This window comes from Agelaius phoeniceus, chromosome 11 (genome assembly GCF_051311805.1).
Source record: "Agelaius phoeniceus isolate bAgePho1 chromosome 11, bAgePho1.hap1, whole genome shotgun sequence".
Taxonomy (NCBI): domain Eukaryota; kingdom Metazoa; phylum Chordata; class Aves; order Passeriformes; family Icteridae; genus Agelaius; species Agelaius phoeniceus.
This window is the reverse complement of record NC_135275.1, coordinates 11,093,547-11,114,967: the sequence shown is the minus strand read 5'-3', so window position 1 is coordinate 11,114,967 and position 21,421 is coordinate 11,093,547. Positions and strand designations below refer to the sequence as shown.

Here is a 21,421-nt window from a genome sequence, read left to right as displayed (position 1 = left end):
TCACCCCACAAGTTCACCCATTGACAGCAGGTCTATGCTGGGAGCAGTAGCATCTCAGCAATTATGGAACACACCCTGTGCAGGGCACAGCTGCTGTGCTCTTCTCCCTAACACCGCCTCAAGAGTTGCACCACGGGACACCTCCAGCTCTCTCCCTGTTTATATGTTCTGGTTTCTTTTGGAATAGACAAAATACAGACACGTGGTGGAACTGAGTGTGGAGCAGTCACCTCCCTGCACGCAACAGCAACACGTGCAAAGCACACAAGGCACTGGAAAAACACCACAGAATATCCTGTACTCCTTCAACATTCAACAAGGTACCTCACAAACAAACGGGGGCTAAGCTTCTGAGCTTAAAGTATATTATTTAATTCTTAACAACCTCTCATGGTACAAACAAAGTGCATTTTTAGTACATTTACTTGCTTCTCTGTCTCTTAAAAGTAGTTCAATTTAGATAAAATAAACGTGTGCTCTTAATAAAGGTGCCTAATTTACCTTGTTAGGTTATACTTTTCACATTAAATTCAAAACTGGACAACTTGAGCAGCTTATCTACCCCCTGACTGCACAAACTGGATGGACCTGCCAACCTCCAGACTCAGCAGCTGAGTGTCTGCAGACTACCATCCACTCATGCAGCGCCAAGCAGAGCCAATGCAAAGCAGGACACACTATCATCAACCACCACCCAGCAGCTTTCTGCCACCTGTTTCTCAACCTCAGTGTTTCTTAACAGGCACATCAGGAACCTTGCTGTTTTCTTCACTTCCCTTTGAAAGGTTTAGCTTGAAATTAAATACCAGAAACAGCAAACTAGTAAACAAAATTGAGCAAACATCAATAGTTCAGAGTAACAAACCAGAGAAAAATCCCAAGAGAACTCACACAGCTACTATTCTAAAGGCAAAAAAGGTGGTATTTTAAACCAACTGAAGTTAAATCTTTATTCCTAACTATTCTATGAATACCTAAATATTTTGAATAAACTAATTTTCAAATATAAACTCTTAAAATTTCAGAAGGTCCTCCTGGATTTTATCAGTCACCCATATATACAATAACCAATGCGCAAATTATTAACGCATTTTTCACTTATTACTTTAAGAGAAAATTAAGAATCATTTACAGAAAGTAAGTCAATTGACAGCAATATTCCACAATAAATTACAACAGAAGTATTCTTGCAGTGGACTTTTTGATAGAATACAAAACATTTCTTTCTTTGCCAGTTAGACAAGAATAACTATAAAACTTCAGGTAGGATCAAAAGCACATATATGACAAATATTTCCATGCTGCTATTTCAACCAAAACCACCTAGTGAACTCTGATATGGAATGCTCTCATTAACAACTCACAATTAAAAACAGGTAAAGTGCTCAACAGTAAGTGTCTCAAATATGGCAGAGAGACAGCACACTCCTTGCTAAGAACAGTTTTATATAAGGAGCTGAAACTATTTTTCCTAAAATCTTTCATGGAAGATGACCCATCTTCCAACTACACTACTAGTTCAATTTAAAAAAAAAAAAATCTATCTGCTCTGGAAATACTTTACTTCACTACAAATACAGCTCCTTACAACTGCCATTCCTGCACTGCTCATAACAATGGCTCTTTTCAACATGCTAAGAATATTTCAATAGAACCAGAGAGAAGTAAGCATTTTTTAAAAATTAAATATTCAAACAGCATAACACAGAAAATCACCAATAAAAAGCTTTGTTACCTTAAATGATAATTGTAATGTTTCTGATCATTTTTCCATAGCGCAGAACTCTGCTCTTTGGGCACTGTGCCTAATGGTACAAGTATATTTAAAAAGGAGAAGTAGCAATACATGTTTCCTGTTGGGTTTTCTTTTTTTTTTTTTTTTAAATAAAAAGGGCAACTTGCAATCTAGAGTGTGCAACTGTGACTTCAATTCCTTCAATTGCTCTTCAGTTTCAATATTCCCTTCTGCATCACTTGATTCACTTGTAACACTGATCCACTTGTCTCTATCCATCCTTGTAGAATTTCCCATGCAAACTCCCTGGTATCTTCAGTGCTCTTCTCACCTGACTGTCTATCCCCAGCACAGCCTCAGTGCTGGTACAAAGTTCACCTCACCAGTTCTCCAAACTGACCACACAGATGTGCTTCCTGCCCTCACAGCACCTGAGCACCACCCTCCATGGCTACCAGCTCAAACCACACAAAGTGACCTGAGAACTGGTTGTTTGTATTTAGAAAGAATGAGAAAGAGAAGCAGAAAAGTTTCTTCCAGCCTTTCCTCTTTCCCCTGATTTCCCTCTGTCCAGCCTCTAAACTGACTCATGCCTGGCTGCTCCATCACCGTATGTACTCAAAGCCTCGAGGACACGAGAGGAAGGCAAGGCACATGAAGCTGGAATTTTACCACTGGGGTTTGCACTTTGCAGGAAGATACAGGAAGAGGAAGGCAGCAGTTGGGATTACTTAGAGACTTCAGTGGGGAGGCATTGTAAAAAATAGGTAACTCTTAAAAATCTGCAATTCTTTTCATCCCAAAGACCAAAGGAAGACAGCACTGACATTACAGAGGACAGACAAGAGAGCTGAAATCTCATTTTAGTTATTTTAAGAGTGGCTCAGGTGTGAGAATCAACATGTTCAGGATAGGATGAATGATGGATCAGTTATGCAGAAGAGCTCACCGGGCATCTGACAACTGGTTTAGAAATATTCAGTGTACCCATAACCTTTTCTGCCATAGATTTGTTCTTTTTTCTTCAGTTTTGTCAAATACTTTCCTAAGAACAGTATTTTGCAGAACATTTTGTTTTTCACCTTCTCAACCAGAAAAAATAAAGGGAAATTTAATTCCAACCTGAAGTATCATATTTTCTGATGTTAATATACATACATTAAAAATGAAAGGAAGTTACTACCCAGCATTTGACAAAAACACAATACAGAAAGGAACTCCCTGCTACAGAGGCTTTAGGCCTCGAGAGGATCAGCTGTTTGAAAGATGAAACACCCTACTCTGATGTTGGGCTTCACTGTGCTTTTTTGCTGCCTATTCCATTTCACTATTCCTGTTCAATTAGATTTCTGCCCTAATGGTGGCAACAGCATCATGCTCTAAATGAGTGTTACCACCAGCATTTTCAGAAACATGTAGGTTCAGTGACCTTGGATTTTCTAAAATTCATTTTCACTGCACAGTGTAAGCTGACAAGATTTTGCTCTGTGCTATTTGCTTTAGTTGTTCTGTCAAAGGTACTAGAAAGCATGGAGGAACACAAATTGATAGTGAAAAAAGTACCTTTTGAATTGGAACAAAATCCTGTAAAAGAGTAGAAGTGAAACTGAAAAGCAAGAGTTCTCTCTGAATTGCAGCTCTGAGTTTTGCAGCAAATAACAAAGACTCTATATTCCACCACAGTTTTCAAAATGCAATTTCTCATTAGCATTGTGGGAAGATGCAAGTCATGCAGGCTTTCTGCTATGGGGCATCTTTAACAGCTCTACCCAAGCAGAAAAAAACAGTTAACACCTTTATAAAGAACAGTCATCCATGCCTATTCTCCAGAACCTAAAGCTCTGATACTTGAAAAAAACTAAACAACTCAAGTTATTTAAATGATAATGTTCTCAAAACTTGTAAGTTTGGCTTCATACACTGCTAGCATGTTAAACAAGTATGTAAATTATCATAATTCAGACATTTAAATGATAATACCCTTACTCTGCCTCAAGTGCAGGCAGGTATCTAAGTGTCTTACACTGTAACAAGCCACATTTAACTGAATTCACCACTTGTGATTATATAAAATAAATATACAAGACATTCCTGTCATCATAATCCTTCTTCAAGCAAGGTCACAGAGCTCTTTCCAAAGGCTTGTTTATCAAAGCAGATAAACTTTCTTTCTCCTCCCTCTTTTAAGATTCCAGCAAACAACGCTCATACTTCAAAGGCTGCATGAAAAAGGCAAGTATAGCTCCTACTCTTTCAAATGCTCACAAATACAATACATGAGGGAAATAAGGAGTTCACCCCCACCAGCCCAAGTCTACACAGCATATGGACAAGCCAAAAGAACCCTGCTAGGATGGCCTCAGACCTGCACATGGACACAACTGATAAAAATGCACTCCTGTTTGAGCAAATGTAGTGTACCTAACACCTCTGTGATTGTGTAGTCATTTATTGCTGGTGTCCTTTTCTTCCACTGAAATGGGACATTTCACCAAGAATTATTAAAAGCATTGACAGAAATTCTTCTGCTTTGGAATATAGTAATAATAACTACTACTATTACTACTATGCTAGTACTTAATGAGCAAAATGAATTAAAAAACACCAAGAAAGGAACAATGATGGGGGGAAAAACCCCAAACAACTGGAAGATGCCCCACCCCTGGAACTGTTCAAGGCCAGGCTGGCTGGCACTCTGAGCACCCTGGTCTAGGGGAGGTGTCCCTGCCCATGGCAAGGGTGTTGGCATTAGATGATCTTTAAGGTCCCTCCCAGCCCAAACCATTCTGTGACTCTCTGATCAGTAGCAGGTTGGTCCTGTCCATTCACTCCATCATCTCTAGCTTTATGGAAAGGAAACCCCAGAGCAGGAGTTATATGGGTAAAAAATAACAAAAAAGACTGAATTGACCCATTTCTCACATTTGATTCAGTATACTCAGTAAAGTCCTTTTCCATGTCCTAGCAATTATACTGTCACTGCTAATATTAAAAAAAAAAAAAGTTGGCCCCTTCCTGTGTTCCAAAATATTTGTTTTTCTTGTGACTTTTTCACCACATTTTTTGTAAATTCAAGCAGAACTTTCCAAAAGTCATAACTTGTTTTCAGATAGAAGAGACTATACCTAGAAAGCTGATTTACCTCTTTTCTTCTTTTCTATGTCACCACTATCTCACCATTAAATAAAAATATTAAACATAATTTTATATATTAAATATAACCAGTTTTGAAATAAAAATGCATGTTGACTGTGCCTGTAAACACAATTAAACTTCAAGGTTAAAACATTTTCTGTCCATATATGATCACAAATTCACATTTTAAAATCCTTCCACTACAACTGTCCCATGAAAAAGAATATTTGGGACACCTCAGCATGAGTGTAGCAGTTGAAAAAAATTACCTCTTCCAGATGTCTACAAGTATAACCAAGCACTTATTATTTCTTAAATCCTTCTACTATCTGAAAAGTTTTGGTCTGAACAAGACAGAATAGTCTGCACTGAGCTTTGCTCACCTGCACAATAACTGTCTGAAGCAATATTGAAAGCAGAATGGGATGTTAAACCATTCTAGATTTGAGGCATAGCACCAGCAAGCAGATCCAGCCACTGAAATCATGTTGCAAGATTACAGGTACCCTAACATTAGACTCCAAACTACATCTTCATAAAAGGCTTTAAAGGATATTACAAAGCAATTATTTACAAAACACCAATTATAAACCAAAATGCATACAGCAAGTAAAAACCATAACACACATCAAAGAGATTACAAGTTACAGATCCCAAAATAAAGAATAATAGTCATGAAGATCCTTTAGTATTAGTTTATAAAACTCAGAATATCATCTAAAATTTATCCCGCAATACTTATCCTGGGAAGGCTCAACATTAAGCTGCATGGGAAAGGAAGGAAGGAAAATGAGCACACTTACATTTGATAACCAGAGGAGACCAAAAAACCCCTCTTACCTGCTCATCTGCATACAAAATTATTCAACTGCAGGCACATTGACACTGACCTGTGAAGCAGGCAAAATCCCAGGAGAGGGCGACCTAAGGAGGCCCCAGGAATGCGATCTGGATGTCCCAGAGTGGCTCAGAGAAAGGACAGCAGTGTTTTGCTAACCTAACCCTTCCCAAGCCCACTTCTGGAACATGGGGTCAGGGAAGGTCAATCTGCAGCTAAAATGTAGATCTGCATTCAATTGATCAGGAAGCAATATGCTGCCACAGGATGGATGTACAATCTGTGCTGGTCTCAGTCAGGGAGGCAGCATGTGTGCAGAGATTCAGGATCAAAACATGCACTTTGAAAGGAAGGCTGTCCTTGTGTGCTGATGCAATGCATTTGTTCAGGTACAAAAACTCCAGAAACATTTTCTTCTCTGTTTATGTGCAAGTTAGAAGTTATCTAAACACAGCACACATACTCTTAACTTTCTAATTAAGAGTCATTCATAAATGTAACCAAAGATCAGAGTGACGCCATGGGTAAAGAGCATTCAAATAGACTTAGAACATCCACATGCCTTTCTGTGTTATAGGTAACATATTATTAATATAAACAGCAGCCTATCACTTATTCCCTTAATTACATAGGAAGGGCTCTGTTCATAGACCAAATCACTGGCCTTCACTGTAGCTGACAATATTTATATAACTACCAAAGCTCTGCTTAAGTGGCACAACCAGCAGCTTGACCTAACATCGAATAGCTACAGAGATTGCAAAAGCAAATATACCCCTTCCATGACAATTTGTATTCCTGGCTCTCTCTTACAAGTGCTGGAATATGCAGTCTACAAAAGGTCCTTAAAGAGGAAGACCAAAAGAAAATCATTTCCCCTTTGAGTTGTTAAAAAGGAAGTAGTGGTTGACAGCTATAAGTGAAAGTGTTGTATTAGTTCCACCCTTATGGAATTAGGAACATTCGTATGTCATTCATTTAGTGCTTCTTTTCCTCCAGAAATGCTTTTAAAATTTACCTGACACATTTTGTTACTAATTTTAAGTTACACTACACAAGAAGTACTCCAGGTAAGCGTAATACTAAATTTAACTATACATACATACACTGGAAGTTACAAACACCACTTAAGAGAACAGCAACACAGGCTAATCTACCAGCTAATACGCCTGCCACTGACCTCAGAAGCTTATTTCCTGTAGGGATTAATTCTGTACACAAAATTCTCTACAAAGTCCACAAGCAACCTCAACTCATTAGACCTGCTGTGGACCAGCAGATGGGACTGGACAATCTCCTGAGGTACACACCAACCTTACTTATCCTCTGCCAGTTCATCCATGTCATATAGGATTTGCTGCCCTTGTTCACAGTATTGTAACCTCACTCAAAGCAGATACCACCCTATTTAATGACCTAAAGTTCTGGAATCCATAGAAACAAAAGGAACTTCATCAAACTTATTCTTTGTCCCTTAAAAGTATGTGTTAATATTGACATAACCTTAAAAATTCCTCTGGCATCCAGCAAGAGGAACCCCTGTAATGATAAGAACACAACAAGGAGTTACCTACAGAGATCACAGACCTGCAAAAATAATTTGGTTGCAGAATGGATTCTTTCACAATCAGATATAAAAAACAAAGCTTATTTTTTTAAATAACCGAGTTCAAAACATGACGAATTACAAATAATTCATTATCCTGAAAGCTTTCAGATTCTTCAAGCACCTGGAAACAGTAGGCAAAAGTGCAAAACCCAGCAATGGCAGAATAAAATCACAAGTAATACTACAGAAACTGATTTGCAATTCTATTGCCCGTAAGTTCTGACATAACTATCACAGCTAACAAGGAAAAAAAGGAGACAATGACAGTTAATTGTGCCACGAGTTACTGGGAAAGGTCACCAGGATATTAAAAGGCAAAAAGGCAGGCAGGCTAAATGCTCAGCTTTGCAGAACCAAGAGATCTGGCTTCTAACATATATAATTAAGCATTACACTTCAAGAAAACCAATTCAAAAAAAAAAAACCAAAAAAAACCAGAAAGGGAGGCATAATCATTAAACTCTGCTGGAGTGGAGTTAAACAAACAAAAAAACCACTTACAGAACATTGATACTATGGCAAAGATTAAGTTTTAAACAAATCAAGGTTTAAACTTCAGCTCACTCCACTTCCAAAAAAGGAACAACTCTGGAAAAGTTCCATTTAAGAACAAAAACTTCCGTATCAGATAAGACTAATGACATATGCAGATAGCAGCAGCCAGTACCAAATGTCTTCAAAAGAACTTGCTGTACAAATATCTATCTGGCCCATTACAGAGCTTTTCATTCTGGATTTGAAACATAACATTTCTATTCCTTCCTTTAAAAAGGGTATAACTCAATACATGGTTACATGCAGCCATGACTTTTCCATCTTAAGCTCTTGCATTTATTTTATTTTTATGGAAGAAATACTACAAGTGTAATTATGAGAATATGCAGCACTAGTAAGTTAATTCTTATGTTTCTATTCAATACTATCTTAACACAAGAGCAAAAGATGTTCTTATGCTCTTATATAGGTTTTATTCATATATGAGACATTGTATGCTTTCTGTATTGAAGACTTTCTGTAATAAATATTTTCAACAAATTTAATTATCATGTGAAAACTAAAACTAAAGATATTCCTACTGGGGAAAAACTTACTTTAACATAACACAATGCTGTGACTATTTTTTGTATTTATTTACAAGTTCTCAAATTTTACACTATTAGGACATTTGCAATTGAGCCCATGTAACTGTCAATTCTTTCCAATGGTTGGTTAATGTTTTATAACCTAAAAGTTCTATGAATAACATATATTTCCCTTCACTACACACCACAGTTCAACTATCAATACTGTAATATTCCTTAGCTCTGCAAGGATCTTATAAATTCCTCATGCCCTAAACTACTCTTGACTAATCCCTGAACTTTTTATGTTTATTTTTTACTAAAGTAAAGAAAGGGAAAGAAAAGGTCAAACTCCTGCTAGCATTTTCTGTGTTTTTCCACTCAACTACAGCGCTACTACAGGATTTTGGACTTTCTATTATAAGCCTGCTGGAAGTTCATAATTTATTTATACTTTCTCAAGACTGAAATAAACTCTAAGGCATTGCTCAATCACACACAAGTCTGGTACAACACAACAGGAAAATTGTATCCAATTAATTGTTTGGCTCCAGCACAATGATTTTCCTTTTCAAGGAGGAAACTGTTCTGGGCCTCTGGCAGAGAGATCTGTCTTCTTGCAAGATGGGTATAGTCCAACCCATCCCTCTGCCTGATGTTCCCACTCCTAGAGCAGACTGAGAAAACACTTGTCTATATTCAACAGAAATGTGACAATGCTGAGCCTTTTTCCAAAAATTCTGCCACAAGCAGAAACGTTTCTGGAAAGACAGACAAGTTGGGAAAATTAATGCATGGTCACAGCAAGATCTAACAAAATTCAGAGCTCTTGGATAATCCAAACTCTCTGCAAGTGAACATTAACGGGAAGCAAGTATTGATGTGATTCAAAAGAAAATCCAGGGACAACAAATAGTCATATAATTTAGTAGCAATAGAGTGTAAAATTGGTAGCTGTAGGAATGGAGACAGATTTCTTGCTTCCTTTTGACCGTCCTGGTTCCAAAAACACTCATCATTTTCACTTTATGTTATCTATTAAAAGAAATTACAAAATCCAAAATGCAACAAAACAGCTGAGTATGTATCGACACATTTTGCAGAATTCTAGCTAGATCAGACTCAAGTCAACACAACCAAAGTAGCACAGTGACACAGACACTCCTCACCCACATGGCCCTTTACAGCATACATAAATTCAATTACTTTCATTAGATAAATAAGCAAATGAGGCTGTAACATTAAGAAAAATGAGAAGATAAAGCCAAATCAAAGTATTTCTCCAGTGCCATGTAAATCCACCTGCAAATGATCACTGGATTACCCTACCAACATATAAAAAAGTAAAAATCAATAACAACTTTATATAATAAAAATGTAGGGAAGCAAGGTTTTGCATTTATAAGCCTGGGACCAGGAGCAAACCCAAACCATCCCATAAGAGATCTAAGGAAAACACATTTACTGGCCTTCATTCCAGCTAAGTAACCTGATTCATTTGAGGTTTGTAAAAATTCAATGCAAATACAAAAGGGATTTTTGTTTGTTTTTAAAGCCTAATCAATGTGTTGGTGTTCCTGGCTCAGGATAGATGCAGCATGACTGCAATGGCTCAGCTCCAAGAATTACAGTATTAACTCTGCAGCAGTGGCTCTAGATGGTATCTCTGCAGGGAAATCCTTGTCAGCACTGCCTTACCTCTACTATAAATGGCTGCCTGCACTCCTACACCAGCTCCTAAAACCATGGGGCTGAACTTGGTCAAAAGCAAGAGCTCCCTACCCCATCCTATCCTCATGATCATATCAGTATAAAATTGGGTGGTTCATTCAGGGTGAAAAGCACTTACATAAAAATATTAACAGGTGGATGTGAGGGCTGCCTGCCATCACCCTCTTACCAGAAGCACCCAAGCACTGGAGTTTCACCTTAGTGCATTACAGCAAATCCCAGGTCAGTCCCCCAGGGCACTTGGAAATATTCAATGTTTTGAAGACAGTGTCTCCACTGCAGACTGTAAGCATACAGCAACATCAAGAGTACTGAAAAATAAAACATCTGTTCATCTCTGGGACCACAATCCTAACAGAAAGTCAAGAGGATATAATAGAGGAAAAAACAAATAACAGACATGGTATCTATCAAAAAAAGTGCTATTGATAGATGGGAAACTAAACATACCTTACATAGATCAGCACTAAATAGGCCAGAGTATCACACAGGATTCTCTACTGGAAGCAGCAGGAAAAAAAACTTCCCACCAAAACCCTGCAATTCGAAATACCATTCTTCATACCCCACTTAGTTTTTTAAGACAAATTTACTAAAATACTTCCGAACAAACAGAACATCCAAAGCAAATGTTCTGTGCTTTCCTGAATCATGCCAAGTTCTTGATATCCACAAAACATTTTATGTAATGTTAAGTGAGTAACCTATTTCCTCTTTACTAATTTTGTTTGCTTTCTTTCATATCAATTTACTTAACTCCCTAGTACAATACAGCAAAAAAAGACTATCTAATCTCAGCTCCTGTTTGTCAATGTATTTCTTGCATTAGTGGTCCAAAATTAAATGCAGAATGCTAGATAGGGTCCAATAAGCTGCAAGGGGTTCTTCCTTTGCAAGTGCAGCCCCGTGTTTGTCCTGAGGCCCCTGCCTGCCCGTTCAGCAGCACAGCAGGGCTGTGTTGGGGGCAGCCCTGCCCTTGAGCAGATCAACTCAGCCCCACCACAGCAACGCTCCCGGGCTTGAGGTCATCCCAAACAGAGCAGAGCAAACTGCACTGTATCCTTCAGATCACGTTAAACTGGCTGTGCCTTTGGGCTGGCTGCTTTGAGCTGTTGGGGTTTGGTATGATTGCTTGGGTTTGGGTTTTCCTCCTGGATTTTGGGGGGGGCAGAATCTGTTTTGTATTTGTTTAAGTTCTTTGCAGTACTTTTATCACATATTTTAAGTCTACAAGCCATAATGCACAGCTTTAATGAATTTCATTTACTATTACGGGGACCATGGATTTCAATATACTACTTAGCATTTCCATCACCAAGATATGAATGTGCTCAATTCAATTCATATCCACTCTGATTTAAATGAAAACAATAGCATTATCTACCATTAACACATCAACTTGTGCCTACACTTTTTTTTTCAGTTATTAAAAATGACCAGTTCTTTAGGGTGCTTTTTATCTAAGAAAATACTTCATTTTTCACAGTTTCTCATAGCCTTTGGTAAACTGTGGCAATGAATTCCCTATAAGAGGTACTTTTAATAGCAGCTCACAACAACATCAGGGACAGAATAATTCCAGATTTTGAAAGCCTGGATATCTGTTTGGAAGCTTCAGGTTTCTACTCAAAGCTTCTACATCTGTCAGAAGCATTTCAGCCTGGAAGTCACATACAAATTCTCAAAGGTCTTCCACTTGCTTATTTTTAGAAATGAAAACAAAACCCATAAAAACAAGTTTAAGATTATTTCAGTTACACTATTTTAAAGGGTTTCTTCTCAAATGCAGTGATTTGAGCTGAACACATTTAGATTTTCTGAAGTATAGCCCACTTTTTCTTTTGCTTTGATTCACACTTTTTGGAACACTCCATGTTGAGCATAGCATCTACTTCCTACGTATCTAGTGAGTCACTTTTTCAGGCACCTCTAAAAAAACCCAGATTCATTAACTTGCAATTACTAAAAAAAAAAATAAAACCAAAATGAATTCTAATTATAATATTCTAATGTTATCACTTCATGAAAAATCCACTAGTTAACTAGGAGTTATTATGCTGTATCTACAAACACAGGAAGGAAGAGGCATTGCACCAGTTATCTTCAAAAATATTACTATGTACAGAAAAAGTCTAAGTACAGATAATCCCACCACCATCTCCTTCCACCTTTATCATACACATATTTAGGCTCACATACTACGTTTAAAATATTTTAAAAAGCAAATCCAGCTTTAAGTACATTCTTTTAACTGCTATGTATTGGTGATCTTGAAAACTCACTCTATTTTCAACCTTAATAATGCTGGTGTTACATAGACATTATCTCCCTGGGCTAATAACTTTTTCCATGCATAATTAAAATGCCTTTATACAAAATAAACATTCACATCTTTCAATTGTAAGTAACATGTTATCTTCAGCTTGGTCTACTTATGCAACATATTTCAGCTTATACCTTCCTCTGCCTTAGGAAAAAAATTGTGTATTACTTTCCTTGACATAGCTTACTAATTCTCCCTCTCTTCTACCCCTATTTACAGATAATACTGACAAAATTGTTTACAGACTATGTAGTAAACAGGATCACTCACATGATTCACTAAACAAAATAAAACTCCAAGCCCTCATGAAAAAAAGAAAAAAGTAATAAAGTGTAACTCAAAGGCAGCTCAAGAGGCAACAGGGCCTGGACTGAGTGACTGGTAATGCCCGAAACTGGTATTGCCAAAGTCCACAACTTATGAAACTGTAGTCCCAGATCATTAACAAACTATTTTGAAATAGCTGAAGGTTTTTCTCATTATTAAATGAACATTTGAAGGTCTTTTACCTTTAAAAAAATCCAGAATTGATGAATGTCCTATATATAAGATTCTAAGAAATGTTTACAAATACTATGACAAAGAGAATTTGTGCATGTTTAAATATAGGTCATTGATAGGATAATGACAATTTCCTAAATGAGATGTGCTTATTAGCAGTTATGTAAACAATTATAATAGATGTTGCTGCACGTATATGTTCTGGCCTGGTTTTCTTTGCACTTTGAAAGCACTACAGAATTTTTTTAAGTAGTTCTTGTGATTCAAGATCAAGCCTGTATTTATCAGTATCTTCTAACCACCTTTTCACAACAGCATTTGATACCTGCTATCACTAATGGTGCATTTCCCCCACCCCACCGTCTCACAATTTACCATTCCAATACTCAACCAGATCAAAAGCCAGTCCATACACCCAACAAACAAGCACAAAATCTGAAATAGAACATGCAATAGGAGTGGATTCCAGGGCATGATCACAAACCCATTCTTTAGTTGTTTACTATGGCTACAGATGCCCACCTTGGCAATTTTCACCAGACCTCTGTCAAATCTTCACATGACGTTATCTCAAGAACTATCAAATACAATTCTTTTAATTACTACTACTAAGTTGCTATTTAACAGATAAATGAGTAAGCATGCAAATTTTTTACCTATATTAGAGAAGCCAAAGCTAACTGAAATTTAAAAACAAACAAAAATCCTCATAGCTGATGGTTTTTGAAGCTTGTCTATCAATTAGTAGACTTGCTCAACACTCAGTGCTTTCTCAAATTAACCATCTTGAAAATGACAAATCATATTTGTAACCATAATAGAGCACATGGGGGTCTTAAAGTCTTTGTAAGTCATAAGAAATGTTGATAAAAAGCTATGTGCATAATGCTTTCTAATTTAAAAACAGCACAATAAATTGGAACATTTTACTTTGTTGAATCAAACAAGAAAGGTTAAAGACTACACTGAAAGTATTTCAAGCACTTAAGTTTTCTAGAATCCAAGAATGCACATCACGTACACAATAGAGCTAAGCAAGATGCTTAGTGAAATGTTTAATACAGATAGCAGTTTGCACAATTACCTGCAGGTAACTTGAAAGCCATAACCCAGCCTTAAGAAATTAAATGCTTGTCTTGTCCCATCATGTCCAAGTATTGCATAATACAGGATAGTTAACAATAGAAGGTTTAAGAACTTTGACTGCCTTGTACTGCTCCTCATGCTGTGTCATACTACTGAAAAAATCCGCATGAGTTACAGACCATGTTATTCTTAAAATCCAGAGCTACACTGACTGCATTTCATAGAAGAACTTGGTGTGAAGCTAAAAAGCAGCTGACTTAGAACACGTTAAGTACTAGAGCATTACATCAATAGAGTTCGAAAAAGAATACAGGGCTGAGCAACTGCAGTCCGCCCTTTGTTAATTTTTCGCTGGATATTTAAAATTAACTTGACAGTCATTAAGTAAAACAACTTTACTTGTCCCAGTTCAATCCCTAGTGGACAAAACATGCACTACAGGACCCCTCAATTTTGCTTAACAAGGCTGCCAGACTTGAGAGAGGAACAGTTAAGAACACAGGATGTATTTTAAAACCATTTTCACTAACAATAAGACTATATCATGAATGCCACCCATTACACTCCTGTTGTCAGTAATAAACCTCCTATGAGAGCCTAACAAAATACTCCACAAAATTTCAAAAGGACAAGTAGGAAGAGTGCCAAACAAGAACAGTATCTTTTTAAAATCAATTTTTCAACGCTCCTCACAATCAATTTTCACACCCTGATAAAACAGTAATTTCTCCACATTTGAAAAAAATACTATTACACCACTATATCGATACAACGTGCTTTCACATTCACACCTCGTCTCACCTCAAAATCACCCATTTCCAGTAATAAATAAGACACATGCAAGCCTTTCAACTACCCTTTTCAAATGTTAGTTTCATATACTTCTCATAATATTCAAAGACATTACCAACTTACCTGGAAAGTTACCACTTTATCACAAATCTCACTCCTGCCCTACGCAACCACATTTATGACAGCAAAACCAGAGTGATCCACAATCTACAGGGACTTGCTAAAACAAATGTGCAGTTTCAGTGTTTTCACACGAACATCTTACCTTGCCTGTCTTGTGATCAAACCAGACCAGAGCATGGTTCCTGGAGAGCACCTTGCAGTCAAAGGTGGCATTGTTCTGGGCTGGCCGGCAGCGAGCCACCGAGCGGCCGATCTTGACAGGCTCGTCCAGGTAGACATGACGCTCCTGAAACGGGTGGGAGTTCGGGCGGCAAGTGAAGATGGCCAAGGCTGAAGGCATCGAGGACAGATTGTGGTTGCCACACCAACCAGAGATGAAGAGAGCCTCTTCTGATGCAGACTGTCCTCCGCAATTTTAAAAACACCTCCACAGCAACTTTATATTAAAGCAGGACAAATATTATCATGAGAGGCCTAACAACTCATTGTTTCAGTGTGTAAACTAATTCTGGCAATAATCCAGTGAAAAAGTCCCATTATGTCTTTTAATAATATCAGCAGTGGCCCAAAAAAAGTCTAAAACGTACAACTTTCAATCCATCCTCCTCTGGAAGAATAGGAAAAAGCATCTGATTCCTTCAGAGAGAAGCAAAGGCCCCGTGAAAGAAGGATACAATGTCTTAAATCCAAGTAGATGAGTCATACAAGTACTTTTGTTTGTAACCTCAACTGCCTTCTTCCCCCCCCCTTCCGTAAACAACACTGACCAAAAGTCTGACCAATGCAACATGGAAGCAAGGAAAGGTTTATGGAAGGGGGATGAAGGAGAAAGATTAGCGTCCTCACACACACGGCACAGATCAGGAACTGGAAGGCGAATACAAAGCCCTCGTTCCACAACAGGGACCTAATGGTTCACCCAGCAATCCGCATTTCACCATCTTCGTGTGATAAACCCCAGCAGAATAGGTGGTCCTCGATATAGGATGGAGTGCGAGAGCTACACTGTTTTTCTCCCTTACACCAGATAAAGCTGAACTGCTCTACAGCTTCTGGGAGCCGCTCAGATAAGGAACTTGATAAGGCATGGAGAGGCTCCCAACTCGCCTTCTCCCGGGGACAAACCAGCGCGTGGGCAGGGTTCTCGGGGCCGGCCCTGACAGGTCGCTCCCCGGCGGTGGCTCCGGCCGGCGGCGGGGTCGTTGTGCGTCCCTCGGCGGCGGCTCCGCAGGGCCGGGCAGCGGGGGCTGCCCCGGGAAGTGCTCGCCAGGAGCCCCCGGCGCGGGGCGCGGCGGCGGCGGCTCCGCTCAGCCTCTCCGCAGGTGACTGCGCATGAGGCGGGCCCGCTGCGCACCCCCGCGCTCTCCGCCCGCCCAGTGCGGCTCCGCTGCCCCGGCGGCGGGAGAGGCCTGGCGGCCGGGCCCGGGCGCTCCCGCTCGGTCGCTCTGCCGCTCAGGAGGCCACCGGCCGCGGGAAGTTTCCTCCAACCTGCGGGGCCCAAAACAAACCGGGTCAGGCGCCTCCCTCGGCGCGTCCCCCCGCGTCTCCTCGACCCCGCGGGCGGCACGGGACGCGCCCCGCTCCCCCCTTACCTTGCGCGCAGCCGCCGCCATAGCGCCTGGAGCCCTTCCCGGTGTGGCCGCGGCGGCGGGGCCGGGCCGGGGCGGAGCCGGGGGCGGGCAGCGTGCGCACCGGCTGGCCTCGCGCACGCGCCTTGCGCACGGTGAGGCTGCGGCACGGGCGGGTCACGCCCCGCTCCGGGCGCGCGGGAGGGGGCAGTGGCTGGGCCGCGAGGGGTGAGGGGACAGGGGTCGGTGCTCACCCGGAGGGGCACGGCTGGGACGTGCTAGCACGGGGCAGGTATCTGAGGTGAGTGAGCCCCGGCCCCGGGCCGTCGCTTTGCCCTCGCCGTTCTCAGCTCTGGGAGGGAGGGCGCGAGCGGGGTCCGTCAGCCCTTAAACATAATGGGGAGGGAATGGCCCGAAGTTGTGTCAGGGGAGGTTTAGGTTGGATTTTAGGAGAAGGCTTTTCACGCAGAGTGGCAGAGCACTGGAATAGGCTGCCCAGGGAAGTGGTCATGGCCCCAAGACTGCCAGTTCACAAACCTTTTGCTCTCAGGCACACGGTGGGATTCCCGGGGCACCGTGTGCAGGGCCAGGAGTTGGACTCGATGATCTGATTCCAACTCAGAATATTTTGTGATTGTGTGAAAGGGTGGAGCTCAGAGGAGGAGCTGGGGTGACACGTTCTTAGCAGAGCTTGCATGTGAAACTGCAGGAGTGTCCTGAACACGCTCCTGCTTTCCCTGTACGTGTCTGGTCGTTTTATGATCCAAGTTGAAAGCCTGGGGAGCCGCGGTGTGGTTTGATGCGTCCTGGGGCCGGAGCAATGCTGGCCGTGTTTGCCATGTCTTGTTGCAGGTTGGCAGCTGGAGCCGGGGGACTCCTGGAGCAGTGGCTGCAGGGACAGGACTGAGGTGGGGACACTGCTGTGTCTTCCTTCAGTACACCATGGAGCATCACCCGAGGTCATATTTATGCCTGTTTTCTAGAAACCAAGGAAAGGTCACTTGTCAAGGTCATCTGGTGCCGAACGAGTCTCTCCAGTCCAAATACATTTTTAATTCCGTCATTCCCTGTAAAGCAAACAAGTGGGAATTGTTGATGTAAGATAGATGTTGGGGTCATGCCAGCACTATAATTACCCAGTGACAGGGTGTTAGGATTAGGGATATGGGAGATGGCAGAAAGAGCTGGCAGCTGTGGAGGACAGGAGTGCAGCTGGGCCAAGCACTTCAGCAGCGGATGAGGGGAAAAGCAGCAGTCAAGGTAAGGCAGTGCAGTGTATGACACAAAGCATGATTGATATGTTCTTAGTTGTAGCACAGTAAAATCTCAGGGTTGTCTTCATTTTGTTTTCCTTTATTTTTGACTGCAGTGTGATTTGGGGAAGGGAGGTTGATTTGTAACAGACTAGTTTTTTTCCAACAATCCAGTGAGAAAACGACAGCAAAACTAGGCTGTAGCATCTGTGTTTGAAACAGAGAAATGAAATCCAAGATTAAAGTCTGATTTTGTGAAGACAAAAACAAACAACGGAGAGGTGGAATGTTTAGAAGTGTTTATCCGTAGTTCTAATTCTCCTGACAGGGGAAAAAAAATCTGGCACGTCACTTCATGGCTTTCATCAGCTTATGAGATTGTACTACTCTGATAAATATAATCATAATTTGCTCTTACTAATTATTTTAATGAGTGGAAATTCTGTGTGGCTGTTGCTTACAGCATACAAGGCGCCATAACTAATCAAAGGGAGGAGGAAAGGTGTAAAAAGAAGATGGAGAAAGTGAGAATAAATTTAGGTCCATTAGGAATTACATTTGAGGGAATGAGTTGCAAAAGTAGAAATAATAATTGAGAGCACTTTGGAACTGCAAAGTGTAAAAAGTGGGGACAAAGGGTACTACAGGTGTTGGAATGAAAAGAATGTTTCTGAGAGCATTGGGTTCATGTTTAATGGAGAAAGGAGACTGGAAGTAAAATTAGAGATGAAAAAGATCCATTACCATCTATAGGGCCTAAGAGAATCAAGTAAAATAATAAACTGAGCAGTGGATACATTTCTCTGATGTTCTAAGTATTTATAATAACATAATAATATAATATAACTGTGTCATTTAAACTGTAAGCCACTGGCATATTATGTTTTCCTGCACCCTTCCTCATCCCCTGGAGAAATCCCACTGGGACAGGCTCACGCAATGGTACGTGCCTTTCCAGTTCTCTTTGGCACTGCCAAATGGCTCATGTAACAGCTGAGCTGTCCCCACTGCTCATCCAGGACGTGAATCTGACCCTTCCTTCTCTGCAGGAGTGCCAGCTCTCAGTGGAGCTGCGTGGGTGTAGTCATCCCTCAGGCTTTTCAGCTCCTATTTCAAATTGCCTGATGAGTTCAGAAGTTATCAGGGGCAGAGTCAAAGGCTAAGATGAAAATACAGAAAGCAGTTGCATTCTGAAATGAGGATACAATTGTTGTATGGGTATTTTATGAGGTGTCTGCTGCTTATCAGAAAGTGTCCATCCCATTTCCATCCACTGTGGAAAGCAACATGTGGGTGAGGAGTTGAGTGTGAAGTGCTTGGCTGCTGTGCTGTGCTCGGAGGAGGAGGAGACAGGGGAGGAGGAGGAGGGAAGTGTCAGCTCCTGCTGCGTTTCTGCAGACGCTGTCACACAGCTGAAGCAGGCAAGCGCCTCGCAGCCATGTTAGGTAAGGGCAGCAGGAGCCAACTGTGTCCCTCCTTTTTCTGGGCAGGAAGTCCATGAAAATGTTTTGATAGCCATGATAGCTGAGGGCAGAAAGAGCCCGTTCCATAGCCATCTTGGATAAGGGAAAGGGAGCTCTGTAGGGGACTGCCACTGTCACATTTATCCCCTAAAGAGCTGGTGTCTGTTTCAGGAGGATGAAATGCAGCTGACATAGTTCGTGTGCATACCTGAAAAACATCTAGATTTTGGCTTCTAAAACATTTTGAACCAAGCTGTCAAAAGTAACGAAATGTTTCAGAGAAGTTTTCTCCAGTGTTAAAAAAATTGGTTCTAATTATCACCCCAGATTTAGTGAAGAGGTTACATATTTTAGCGCTATTATTGTTCTTAAATTCCAGACTTATTTTCTGTTTGTGATCTTTTAACTCTCTGACTGATTATGTAAAGAACAATTACATTATCTTTTGGCATTAATTTTGAAAGAATAAGCAGTTCTACCAGTTCAATCCTCTCTTGTCAGGTAGGTTCTCCATTTATTCAATTTTCTTTCAGATCCTTCCCTGCTCCTATTTCTGGTTTGCATTAAAAAAAGGATACTTGTATCCAGTATACAAATGAGTGTCTTACCAAGATAACATTGACATTAATGTTATATATGTAGTGAGCATATACGCAATGTACTATTCAATTTAGATTATGTAATAAATATGAGTATTTTATACAATGATTTTAAATTTTATTTATTTATTTATTATTTATTTATTATGTGCTATATATCCTATCTGTTTATATATACAATGTACATTGCATAGTATGTTGATAATACAGGTATTTGGTATATATACATAAGTATAATGTAACATGCATGCCATTAATACATGTTGTGCTAATATATAGCTAATTTTACGTGCAGTGTTTTTTCATTTCAAAGTAAATCAGGCAAGTTGAAATATCTGGCCTTTTCACTGCTTTATCTTTTTAGCAGACCATAGTCATCGTGTGACCAGCTCTTATTTGCATTTCTAATAATATATCAATTTAACAGTCAATATTAATATTGACTTTTTAAAATGTTTGATGTTTTCTGTGGCTGTTTGAAAAATGGAAAAGATGCTTTAAAAATAATTATGACTTTTTTTTTGTGTGTGTGTGTTTATTTGTTTTAACTGAATGTATTTATTAGACCAAATATAATTTTCAAATACAAATAAAATACTGCTTTAAACTGAAATCTCGAGGCGGGGGATGGAGTGGAAGATGAGATGAGCAGATGATGTTTATGCAGTTCTTTGGTGTTTCTCTGTGGATGTGAGCAGTCTGCACAGTCACTCCCTGCTGAAGCTGATGGAGCCTGGCCAGCCAGCAGCCAACACAGCATTTGCTGCTACCTGATAGAAACCATCCTGCTGAGAGATCACAGCTGTAGGAGCAAGATAGAGCATGGAAGAAAGCAAGGCAGGCTCAAACACTGAGCAGTTGTGGATCTTTAGAACCCAGCTGTCCCACATAGGCCTTTTCTCATTTTTATTCCAGCAACTGACATCAAGGGCATGCTTTTTCTAGCAGTGTCTCCTGTCCAAACCCTTCCAGATATTAACAGATGGCTGTATTTCTGCAAAACAAGGCAGAGTTCCTGGAGATTCATAAGGGCATATTCCATAGGCAGAGCCCTAGTGTTTTATGAGGCTTTATTGCAAGTTGCAGCAAAATGCTCTCAGTTAGTTGGTTCCCAGCTCTGAAGTCTGTTTTTTGTCCTGCATTGATGCTTCTCGAAGAAGAAACTCAGTTGTTTCTAAATGTTACAATACATGCAGAAATATTTTTCTTTCTCAGCTGAAGGAGATAATCCCATTTTATCAAAACTAAAATGTATTTAAAATGGCTAAGTGAAAATCTTTCTGAATCACTGTTTATTGGGAATATCTCCAGTAGGTAAGAATTCTTTCTTCTGTACTTCTTTTATCAGGGATCATGTGTCTATTCTCTTAAATTTCTCCTGCCAAAAGATTATTTGTTAAGCATCCAGTAGAATTAATTTACTGTTTTATAAAATGTATCACTCTTACTAAGTGCTTTATTCTTAATATTTCACATAGATACACTTACACTTTTTTATTCACATGGAAATTTAAGAAGGGGCCCAGCAAAAACTATAAGGACATGCATGATGATAATAGCTAAAAATTTTGGTTTGCCCATGACAGCAAGAATATAAACAAGGG

The 21,421-nt window shown here is 40.0% G+C and overlaps 1 protein-coding gene and 1 long non-coding RNA gene across 35 annotated transcripts in view; one reads left to right on the top strand and one right to left on the bottom strand.

The window, feature by feature from the left end:
* Positions 1 to 16,638, bottom strand: part of SLMAP (sarcolemma associated protein) — a 90,156-nt gene extending 73,518 nt beyond the window's left edge. For all 34 annotated transcript variants that reach the window (XM_077184529.1, XM_054640064.2, XM_054640063.2 and 31 more), the window contains exons 1-2: positions 16,527 to 16,638; positions 15,077 to 16,422 (exon numbers count right to left, since the gene is read on the bottom strand). In XM_077184529.1, coding sequence (XP_077040644.1) covers positions 15,077 to 15,274 — 198 coding nt within the window. In that variant the 5' untranslated portion in view covers positions 15,275 to 16,422; positions 16,527 to 16,638. The remainder of the gene's footprint in view (positions 1 to 15,076; positions 16,423 to 16,526) is intronic.
* Positions 16,639 to 16,659: 21 nt separating this feature from the next.
* LOC129124962 (uncharacterized) lies at positions 16,660 to 21,264 on the top strand. The gene is made up of 2 exons (XR_008534920.2): positions 16,660 to 16,803; positions 17,355 to 21,264. It is a non-coding gene; the product is annotated as an uncharacterized LOC129124962 (long non-coding RNA).
* Positions 21,265 to 21,421: the final 157 nt, after the last annotated feature.